At 42.2% G+C, this 12,162-nt stretch overlaps 1 protein-coding gene across 1 annotated transcript in view; it reads right to left on the reverse strand.

Moving 5' to 3' along the window:
- Positions 1 to 1,186: 1,186 nt before the first annotated feature.
- Positions 1,187 to 12,162, reverse strand: part of LOC101656708 (F-box/WD repeat-containing protein 10) — a 53,006-nt gene continuing 42,030 nt past the window's right edge. Inside the window, 3 exon segments of the mRNA XM_045293527.1 lie at positions 1,187 to 2,084; positions 5,874 to 6,011; positions 8,188 to 8,459. Coding sequence (XP_045149462.1) covers positions 1,246 to 2,084; positions 5,874 to 6,011; positions 8,188 to 8,459 — 1,249 coding nt within the window. The 3' untranslated portion in view covers positions 1,187 to 1,245.

Below are 12,162 nucleotides of genomic sequence, written 5' to 3' on the forward strand. Positions count from 1 at the left end.
AGAGAGAATGTTTTGAGAATGATGAGGGCAATGAATGTACAAATGCGCTTTACACAATTGATGTGTGTATAGATTGTGATAAGAGTTGTATGAGCACCTAATAAAATGATTTAAAAAAAAAGAAAAGAAAAGGGGAAGGCCGCCAATGTTGTTGCTCTTTGTAGGAGCTAGCCTCCCTTTGGATAAGGGCCATAGTTCCAGGCCCAGCTTCACTTCACCAGGCAGGTGCCTGGGCCAGGACACCACTCCTCTAAAAGTTGAAACAGAAACCTCCATGTCCTCACTCTTCGTGGCCCTTTTTGTGAAAAGGGTGAATATGATCAATTATCTTCCTTCCCTAGGAGTTAGTCCTGAGATTAAAAAAAAGAATACATTTTATCAGACAGTATATCAAACCCATTAAGGCCTTCACTCCTTCAAGGCTCATAACTCGCCAAGCTTTATCAAGATCCCATGCAAAAACACTAGGAAACATCAGTGCATAATTCACATAATTCTTTTATGTCTAGTACCAAATTAGTGATGATGAAAGGGGATTTTTTTAAAAGCTCATTGTATGGTGTCGATTCCAACTCCACACAGGGTTATAGACTTTCTGAGGCTATAATTCTTTATGAGAGTGGAAAGTCTCATGTTTCGTTGGCAAAATGGCTGGTGGTAGGTTTGAACTGCCAACCTTGTGGCTAGCAGGCCAATGCTTAGCCTACAACAGCGCCTGGGCTCCTCAGGTAATGGAAGTTGTATCTGATTTCTCATGATCACCTCTCCCTCCATAGATTTCCCTAAGTCTCCTTAAGGAAGTCCTGGTGGGATAGTGGGTTAAGTGTCGGGCTGCTAACTGCAAAGGTCAGCAATAACCAGCCACTCTGGGAGAATGATGAAACTTTCTGCTCCCATAAAAATTTACAGCCTAAAGAAACCCCCCAAAAACAAACTTAAAGCCTCAGAAACCCAAAGGGGTACTCTACTCTTGTCCTGTAGGATCAAGATGACTAGATGGCGCCTTTTGTTTTGTTGTTGTGTAAGTCTGACTGGATGGCTTTCAACAGGGGGGACTGATGCCAAACTCTCCCAGCTTCCCTCTGTTCTCTCACTTGGATACACATCAATTCTCAGACCCACAGGAAGATAATCAGCCGTTCTCACAATTTCCAGCGAACGCTTCAAACAAAGCAGAAAGTCAAGCTCCCAACACCCACTGGACTTGGTGTTTATTATAACACAGTGTACTTTTCCACGCCTGGTTCAGATAAATGTGTTTTGTCCAAATTCAGGGGCTGCTATTTTCCCGTGCTTCATGAAATCATCTACCGGGAGGCCTTTGAGCTTCCTGAGCCAGGCAGTTTTGCAGGCTTTGTCTGGATCAACTGCTGGAGTGGACTCGCTCGCCTGATATGCCTTCACCTTGGCTTCCCCGTACTCTTTCTCCTCCTTCACAGTCAACAGCATGAACCCCGTGTTCATTCTAAAAGGGTTAAGGGCTGTGTAAAAGCGAGGCCGATCTTTCTTGAGATGGTGGGTCATCACTGTGTTCACTCTCGGAGAAACCATGCGGTTTGGTCTAATGAAGTGCATGCTGGTCAGGGGGGTAGTGCTGCATACTGTGCCTTTAAGAGAGTCGGTCACTTTGTCTTCGCCTTTGACACTGCCAGACAGCCTGGAGTGAATAATCATGGGCTCTGGTATGGTGGACTGGATTCTGGGACTGTACAAAGAATTCTTCAGGTTGGGCTGCAGTTTCTGGATCTCAAGAGGGGTGGTGCTTTGTTTCAGTCCTGTGATGGGGAGTAGTTTCTCACTGCTAGACCTCAACCTATCAACCTCATGCTGCATTGATTTTCCTTTGAAACTCAAGACCTTCCTTGGGTGGGAGATCAAAGGTCCCCATGCATCAATGACTTGTGCTTGGGGCCTCCCAGGATAGGCAAATGCCCCTGAGTTGTGGGCCTGCTGCAGAGCATTGATCGTCAGAAGGAACTGGTCAGGTGACATGGGGGTGTGCCAGCCTCTATTCTTTCGGCTAAGGATTGATTCCACAGGAGTTTCCAGTGGTTCTTGCTTTTGTACTTTTCCCAGATTATCTGCTGTTGCAAAAGAAGAAGACAAAAACACGTCAGCCTCTTAAGAAAAAGAGAAAGTACTTATACGTGAGAGTAAAAGCCATTCGAAGCTATGCAAACGGAGGTCTTTGCTGCCCAATAGACATACCGCCTGTGGGCAAATGTCCCCTATGTCCCGACAGGATGACATTTAACAAAACAGGCTTAAAAAAAATACCCTGGGGGCGAAAATGAGCAAACGATATTGAGGGCTAAAGTAGAGGGCAAATGTTTTGAGATTGATGAGGGCAACAGGTGTACATATGTGCTTGACTCAATGGATGGATGTATGGACTGTGGTAAGAATTGTACGAGCCCTCAATAAAATAATTGGAAAAAAAATACCCTGGTTCTTTCAGATGCACGTGGGAATTAGCCTCTAGATATACATGTTTTGAGGTGAAGCATTCATTATCTTGGAAGTACCAAACCTACTTTTCTCTCCTTTGAGATTGTGATGCTAGTTAAAATCCTCTTTGCAAAATAATTAGTACAGTTAAAATGAAAGAATTTTGATCATCACCTGGTCAAGGATAGTAATTTACCAGGTGCCTGTGTTATTACAGTGGTCTTGACCAGACGAGAACAAGGCCTAGCAGAAGTGGAATGATAAATCTGTTGCCAACCTCACCAGTGTCTTAGTGGACTGTACTCCTCAAATGTGTCCATGAGTGAGATGAAATCTGTTGATATTTAGCTTCAACCGTCTCTCACAGCCATGAAGTCCATGTTGATTTGTAGCAACCTCCAATAACGTTACAGGAGTAGAAAGCCGACTGGTAGCAACCCACTGTAACTGTTTACAGGAGTAGAAAGCCCAGTCTGTCTCCCACAGAGCTGCTGGTGGTTTTCAACTGCTGACCATGCCGATTGCAGCCAAACACATAACCACTGCACTACCAGGGCTCCTTAGTTTCAATAGTGGATACGAGATATGTAAGATGTAGGCTTTTGATTTCTGAATTTTTATATGAAGTGTCATAGAAAAGTATGCCTTGTGATATTTTTCCCTTGCTCATGTTTCTCTTTAAAATGCCTTTTGGTCAACTAACACAGAAATTCTCTCTCATATTCCCAATATCATTGCACTATAATTACATTTACTTTTCTGTCCCTGGAACCAAGCAAATTATGAACCTCCTTGGGGTAGAGTCAGGTCTCATTTGCCTCCTGTAGGAATAAATTTATACTTCAGAGCACAGCTCTAATTAATCTTTGTAAACAAAAATTGTATTGCGGAATTTGGACTCCACCTTATTAATCAAATTTGACTTCAAACGATCTTCGGATGTCTCCCCAAACCAAGCCTTCTTTGAATACTTGAGTAATGCAAAAGGAGTTCCCAAAATATGTTGAACAATCACATTGAACCTCCATGGGTGAGGACAAGATGCCCCCTGGAATGTATAAGCTCTCGCCTATTTCTTGAGAAAACAGTTTTACATTTTGTGCAAGACTTTCAAAGGGCCTCAGGCCCTCAAGTTAATAAAATGTCTTTCTAGGTGAACAAACCTAATACCTCACAAATACATTATCCCCATTTTATAAAAGAGTCATGGAAAATCAAAGTCGTTAGCTTCATCTGATCTAGCAATCAAAAGTCTATAAACCAAACTACACCAATCTAACATATACCGCATATACTTGAGTATAAGCCGACCCGAATATCACCCGAGGCACCTAATTTTACCACAAAAACTGCATTAAAAATGTGCTGAAAAGCTCGACTTATACATGAGCATATATGGTATATTATTATCCTTGGCCACATAGATTTATCTCCCAACAATGTTTCTGTATGGGCAAGCTAGGATGGAATAAAACTTCATTTCAGCCCCCTGACCTCTATTTGTTAGTTAAGTCATATTAAAATCCTGTAATCATGGCAGGGGAGGTTGAAGGGAAATGGGCAGCTAACAACAATGAGTACAATAAGAAAATGTTCTGAAATTGATTGTGGTGATCAATGTACAAAGCTTCTTAATATAATTGAATGATTAAACTATGATATGTGAGATATGTGAGTTTAATAAAACTATTAAAAATAAAACTGATGATTTGCTTTGTAAACCTTCACCAATTCACAATAAAATGTTAAAAAAAAACATAAACATAAAACAGAATGAAATTAGGTAAACAAGCACTCATCTAGCTCAGAAGCAACAAAGTCCACATGGAAGAAGCACACCAGCCTATGCAACCACGAGGTGTCAAAGGGATCAGGTGTAAGGCATCATCAGAACAAAAATCTTACCATAGTGAATGATGAGGGGGGAGTGCGGAGTGGAGACCCAAAGCCCATGAGTAGGCCACTGGAGATCCCCTTGCAGAGGGGTCTCGGGGAGGAGACGAGCCAGTCAGGGTGGGATGTAGCAACGATGAAAAATACAACTTTCCTCTAGTTCTTAAATGCTTCCTCCCCTTCCCCACTATCATGATCCGAATTCTACCTTGTAAGTCTGGCTAGACTAGAGGGTGTACACTGGTACCGACAGGAACTGGAAATACAGGGAATCCAGGGCAGATGATCCCTTCAGGACCAGTGGTGTGAGTGGCGATACTGGGAGGGTGGAGGGAGGGTGAGTTGGAAAGGGGGAACCGATTACAAGGATCTACATGTGACCTCCTCCCTGGAGGATGTACAACAGAAAAGTGGGTGAAGGGAAACGTCGGACAGGGCAAGATATGACAAAATAATAATTTATACATTATCAAGGGTTCATGAGGGAGGGGGGAGCGGGGAGGGAGGGGAAAAATGAGCTGATGCCAGGGGCTTAGATAAAGAGCAAATGTTTTGAGAATGATGAGGGCAACGAATGTACAAATGTGCTTTACGCAATTGATGTATGTATGGATTGTGATAAGAGTTGTATGAGCCCCTAATAAAACGATTAAAAATATATATATACCCATTGCTAATACTGTTCTCACAGAGCATAACTAGTCTGGCTCCACCTGGAAGCCAGACTTTGCAGGAAATCTAATTCAAAAAAGCACTGTTATATTTGTCAAAAATATTTGAAAGACAGTTACAATCTTTACTCACCTATTTCATAAACTACAAAAGGGACAGCCCATTCTTGATGTCCAGCAACTCCTCTTAAATTCTCCTTTATCTCCTTGTCTCACACAGATAACAATTGGCCCTAAATCTCTGTCATGCCTCAGCCACGTGAGTCACCATCATGCCGATTCTGACTCACGGTGACCTCGTGTGTGTCAGAATAAAACTGGCATCCACCGGGTTTTCAATGGCCTACTTTTTCAAAGTAGGTCACTAAGCCTTTTTCGCCAAGGTACCTTTGGGTGGACCTTCGGCCTTTCAGTTTATGGTCAAGTTCATGAACCCTTCCACCACCCAGGGATTCCTCTCATCACATCTCTTAAACCATTCTCTGAAGTTGGCCCTGATTGCCACTTACCTCTTCAGCTGTGTTCATTGTCCAGACCGGTTACACAACGGTCCAAGAAGTCACGACACCAAGTGGCAGAGCAGAAAGGTTGTCGGTGAGCCCAACACTAGAAACTCAAACCTTAAAAAAGGATCCTGTTTTGTGGCCTCTGGTTAAGAAGGGCACAATTAAGGAAATACAACCCAACACTGTATCCATTCTGAGTTCTCAAAGATAAGTAGTTACTACCTTGATGACAAACTAAAATGGAGAGACAGAGCGGAAAGGAGGGAGTGGGGAAGGAAGCAGGGCAGGGGCGGGGAGAAAGAGAGAGACGAATTCTCGACACTAATTCAGAATAAAGTTATCGTCATTTTATCACCTGCAATGGATTTTGCTTCCAATTTCTCTTGCCTGGCAGCTAAATCACGATGCTCCTGAACAGCAGAAGGAAGTTTCTTCTTGCCAACTTGGCTGTGTGGTTTTGATTTTTCATGATATGAAGTATGCAACATGAATGCTGATAAATAAGGATGGAGACACTGTAGTAATTATATAGCCCCTGTAGTAATTACATCATTCAATTAAGTCTGGATAATTGAAAAGTAGCCAACAACGCATCCAACCATCATGCAAAGCATCACGTTTAGAGTTCATTGTCGCTTGAAACTAAGCAGGCAACTGGAATCTAAGTTCTAGAACACTTCCTGACTCCACCCCACCCACCCACATTGCCTGCTGATTATCAAGCATCAGCCTTTATATAACATTCTTGGTTCTCTTCTCATGAGGAGATAGCTTAGTATTTTTAGTATAATATTCTTGGGAATATTGGTCTTCTTTATAGAGCTATCGATAGAAGTTCATATGCCAAAGAGAGGACAAGTTAAAAGAGTGAATCTGGTAACTGTAACTGACAAATAATCTATCCTACAGATGTCTTATGAATGGCACGGATACACTCCCTACACCTACACACACACACACACACACACACACACACTTTATCACTAACATTTTCCAAGTAAACCTACTATCTCTCAGAAATCTAAAGTATGTGTTTCGCATCTTGCACAGAAGGCTTTTCTGCTTATAGTAAAATAACTTCCTACCTTTGTCCTAAGGCAACAGTTATGTGCTATGTAGTTGGGATTTCTGCTCATTTTTGTTTTTCTTGTCGATTTTTTGTTTCCTGGCAAGTGTTGTGGACTAATCTTTTAAAAAAATAATTTCATTAGGGGCTCATACAACTCTTACCACAATCCATACATACATCAATTGTGTAAAGCACACTTGTACATTCATTGCCCTCATCATTCTCAAAACATTGGCTCTCCACTTAAGCCCTTGGCATCAGGTCCTCATTTTTCCCCCTCCCTCCCCGCCCCCTCTCCCTCATGAACCCTTGATAAGTTATAAATTATTATTTGGTCATATCTTGCCCTGTCCAACGTCTCCCTTCACCCACTTTTCTGTTGTCAGATTGTGGACTAATCTTATTGACTACAAAGATTCTACTAAATTCAAAATCCTAGGCCTTGGAAAAATCCGGTCTCTTGCAAATTGTTTGGTGGACCAAAGAAAATGGTTCCCTGAGCAGGGGCTCTGCTCAAGCCCTGCCTCAACCCAAGAACACATTGTTCTAACAACCTGGCATTCTGTGATGCTCACCCTCCAAGCACAATCACTGAAGACAAAATGGGTGCATAAGCAAATGTGGTGAGGAAAACAGATGGTGCCGAAACAGATGGTGCCGGCTATCAAAAGATATAGAGTCTAGGGTCTTCAAGGCTTGAAGTTAAACCAGCGGCCATCTAGCAGAGAAGCAACAAGCTACACAGAAGAAATACAGCAGCCTGTGCAATCATGAGGTATCTACAGGCTTGGGTAACAGACATCAGAAGACCCAAACAACAAAACAAACAAACAAAAACCATATTGTTGAGAATGAGGAGGGTTGGAGCAGAGACTCAAAATCCATCTGTAGACAATGGGACATCCCCTCACAGAAGGGTCAGGGCACGGTATAGCATCAATGAAACACACACTATTCCTCTGGTTCCTTGAGGCTTCTTCAACCCCCACTATCATGACCCCAGTCCTGCCTTTCACTGCAGCCTAGTCCAGAGCATGTGCACAGGTACAGATAAGAGCCCACACACACGGGATCCAGGAACAGGAATAGGAGTGGTGATACCAGGTGGGTAGGGGGAAGGTGGGCAGAGGAGGGAGGAAGGGGGAATGGATCACAATGATGGACCCATAACCACCACCCACCACCACTCCTTGGGAACGAACAACAGAGACCGTGGGGGAAGGGAGACGGCAGTGGTCAGTATAAGATATGACAGAATAACAATTTATAATTTATCAAGGGATCACAAAGTTGGAAGGGGGGAAAGGAGGGAAAAAAAGAAGAGCTGATACCAAGGGCTCAAATAGAGAGTAAATGTTTAGAAAATAATGGTGGCAACATATGTACAAATATGCTTGGTACAATTGATGTATGGATTGTCATAAGAGCCGTTAAGAGCCCCCAATAAAATGACCTCTTAATTAAAAAAGAAAGAAAAGAAAATGAGTCCCACCTTCTGGAAAGACTAGGACTTACAGCATCAAGAAACCAAGCCTTCGTCCAGATACCCCACGGAGACACACCTCCTGACAACCTCCGTTGCCTGAGTTTACTGTTTTACCTGTGGATATCATGGCTGCCTTCAGGAGAAGATGAGGCTTCGGAGGTCTGTGGGCTACCGCCTGATGGACCACAACGTGTTTACTGGGGGCAGGGCCTTTTAGGCGAAGCACCTGAGTGCTAGACTTAGACTGGACATCAACAAGACTATTGTCTTCTCTTTCCTCTTCTTTATCCCTGCTCTTCTTCAGTTTCCCTCGATCCTGAGCATACTGCCACTTTATGTTTTCAAACTGGAACATGATAATATTGTTCTCTGTGTTGATCACCATCCTGCAAGCAAAAGGACAAAACTGCTCACAAATTGACCCACTGTGGCACAACCTCCGACGTAGGCATGTCAATTCCCCCCTAACGCCAAGGGTAGAGGATGCCCTTGGCGATTGCACAAACAGGATCGTTGGGTAGGGTGTTGAAGGCGCTGAACGGGTAAAAGATGGCAGCCTCACAGCAGGCGTGGTTAGCTTTGTAGCTGTTGTCTCAAGTTACAATATTTTTAGATACATATCAGTTCCTGGAGTGAGTGCCAAACCACCGGAGGTGGCTGCATCAGAAGGCTGGGGCACCTGCCCGTAAAAATCAGTGGTCATAGGGAGAAATAAGGGGAACAGAAACTCAGATTCATAAAAATCCAAACTTACTTGACAAGTTAGTTGATAGTGGGTTTCTCAAGCCTGAGATCACATTTAAACTAAACAACCGACTCATTCACACACAAAGTATCACCTGTCAGTACTGATCTCCTTTAAAAACATCAATCTATATGAGACCAAGCTGTCAATAGTTACTTTAAGACAAAGATCTGAAGGTAAAGGGGCTGGGAAACTAGATGAACAGAAATGAAACAACCAGAAGGGAAGCAAGGGGAATGTCGTGCACTACGAAGAATGTAATCAATGTCACCGAACAATTTACGTTGAGATGTTGAATGAGAACCTAAACTGATACGCAAATCTTCACTGGAAATGCAATACAAGGCTATTTCTAAAAAGTATTTAACACATAAACAAAAACACGAAAGATCAACTGCCATTGAGTTGATTGTGACCGATGTTGATCCCAGGTGTGCTAGACTCGAGTTTTGTATCTATCACAGGATTTTCAATGGTTGAGTTCTCAATAGTAGACCATGAAGCTGTTTTCCCAAGGTGCCTCTATGTCAGTTTGAACCTCCAAACTGTCATTGTCAACACCCAGGGACTCCACCTGGCACATGGACATCTTGAAATGTATGGTTTTAAACACAACATCCCATTCTAATGTTTCAAGGCTGTAATAGGAATGATGTGGAGGTCTTCCCTGACCTGCCAGCCCACCCTCCTCCAGTGTCTCCGTCAATACTGTTAGAACATTTGTGCACTACATGTTGTCGTTGGTAAGTGCCATCAAGCCAGTTCCGACCTTACGTACAATAAAAGGGAACATTGTCCAGTCCTGCACCATGCTCATCATTGCTCCTATGCCTGAGCCCAGTGTTACAGCCACTGGGTCAATCCATTCAGTTGAGAACTTTCCTCTTTTTTGGCTGCGCCCCCCTCCCCTGCTTTACCAAGCATGATGTCCTTCTCTGGGACTGGTCTTTCCCGACAACATGTCCAAAGTATGTGAGATAAAGTCTCGACATCCTTGCCTCTCAAGAGCACTCTGGCCACTTCTTCCAAGTTAGAGTGGTTTGTTAACAGTCCAAGTTACTTCCAATAGTCTTCTCTAGCACCACCATTGAATAATACATTCTTCTTCAATGTCCAACTCCCACAAATATATAAGGTCATTGAAAATACCATGGCTTGGATCAAGCACACTTTAGCCCTCAAAGTAACATCCTTGCTTTTCAATACTCTAAATAGGCCTTGTGCAGATTACTCCAAAGGCAATGCATCTTTTGTTCTCTTGACTGCGGTTTCCGTGAGAAGCGATTGTGGATCTAAGCAAGACAAATTCCTTGATAACGTTGATCTTTTCTCCATTTATCATGATGCTACCTAGCCACCATTCGTGGGGAGTTTGGTCTTCTTGACATTGAGTTGTCATCCATACTGAAGTTTGCGATCCTTGATCTTCATCAGCCACTGTTTCACGTCCTTCTCACCTTTAACAAGCAAGGTTGTGTCATCTGCATATTGCAAGTTGTTGATAAGCCTTCCTCCCAATCCAGTGCCACACTCTTCTTCATATAAAGCTCCTCTCTTGCTCTTAGCCTACAGATGGAATAAGTATGGATACAGAGGATACAGCTCTGACACACACATTTCCTGACTTTAAACCATGCCCTATTCCCTTATTCTCTTCCCCTTGATCCACGTACAAGTTCTTCATAAGCACAATGAGGTGCTCTGAGATTCCAACTCTTCTCAAGATTATACATAGTTCGTTATGATCCACACAATTGAATGCCTTGGCAGAGTAAATAAAACACAAGTAAACATCATTCTGGTATTCTCTGCTTTCAGCCAAGACCCATCTAACATCAACAATATCCCTTATTCCATATCCTCTTCTGAATCCTGCCTGAACCTCTGGCAGCTTCCTGTCAAAGTACTACTGCAACTGCTGTTGGATGACCTTCAGCAAAAGTTTACTTGCATGTGATATCAGTGATATTGTTCTATCATTTGAGCATTCACTTGGGCCATCTTTCTTTGAAATGGGTATACATGTGGATCTCTTCCTGGCAGTTGGCCAAGTCTTCCAAATTTCCCAGCATGGATGAGTGTTTCCAGTGCTTCATCAACTTGTTGAAACATTTTAACCGGTCTTCATTCAATTCCTTGAGCCTTGTTTTTGGCTAATGCTTTCAGTATCTTTGAACTTCTTCCTTCAGCACCATTGGTTCTTGTTCATATGCTGCCTCCTGAGATGATGGGATGTTGGCGAGGTTTTTTTGGTACTGTGATTCTTTCCATCTTTTTACGATGCTTCCTGCATCATTCAATATTTTGCATTCAACATTTTTCAATACTGCAACTCGAGGCTTGAATTTTTTCTTGAGTTCTTTCAGCTTGAGATATGCTGAGCGTGTCCTTTCTTTTCTAAACCTAGGTCTTTGCGGATGGCATCACAATAGTCGACTTTGTCTTCTCAAGCTGCCCTTTGAAATCTTCTACTCAGCTCTTTGACTTTATCATTTCTTCTATTTGCTTTAGCTTCCCTGTGATTAAAAGCACATTTCAGAGTCTTTTCTGACATCCTTTTGATCCTTTCTTTCATTCTTGTCTTTTTCATGACCTTTTGCTTTCTTTGTGAGTGAGGGGGTTGATGTTCTCCCACAGCTGATCAGATCTCCTGTCATTAGTGTTCAATGCATCAAATCTGTTCTTGAGATGTTCTTGAAATTCAGCAAGAATAGACTTAAGGTCATATTTTGGCTCTCATGGACTTGGTTTAATTTTCTTCAGTTTTAACTTGAACTTACATAGGACAAATGAGAGTTTGTTCTACAGTCAACCCCTGGCTTGGTTTTTAGCTGCTGAGAATGAGCTTCTCCATCATGTCTTCTCATTTATGTCATCTGTTTGATTTCTGTATTCTATCTGGAGAAGTCAATAGGTTATTGTGTTGTTGAAGAAAGGTATTTGCTATGAAGACATCATTGATTTTGCAAAATTCTATCATGCAATTCCCAGCTTCATTTCTATCACCATATCCATATGTTCTAACTATTATTCATTACAATTCCTTCCTCTTTGTTTCCAACCTTGCATTCCAATTGCCAATAATGACTCATGAACTTTGATTGCAGGTTTGATCAATTTTAGACTGAAGACATTGGTAGAATTCTTCAATTTCTTCATCACTAGCTTTAGTGTTTGGTACAGAAATTCGAAAAATAGTTGTACTGATTGAATTTCCTTGAAGGCAAATAGATATAATCCTATCATAGATAGCACTATACGTCGATTGATTTTTAAATATCCTTTTTGACAATCAATATCACACCACTGTAAATCATATAATTTTCTGATTTAAAATGGTTAAT

The sequence above is a fragment of the Echinops telfairi genome, unplaced genomic scaffold (assembly GCF_000313985.2).
Source record: "Echinops telfairi isolate 266 unplaced genomic scaffold, ASM31398v2 ScPeMD7_2010;HRSCAF=2546, whole genome shotgun sequence".
Taxonomy (NCBI): Eukaryota; Metazoa; Chordata; class Mammalia; order Afrosoricida; family Tenrecidae; genus Echinops; species Echinops telfairi.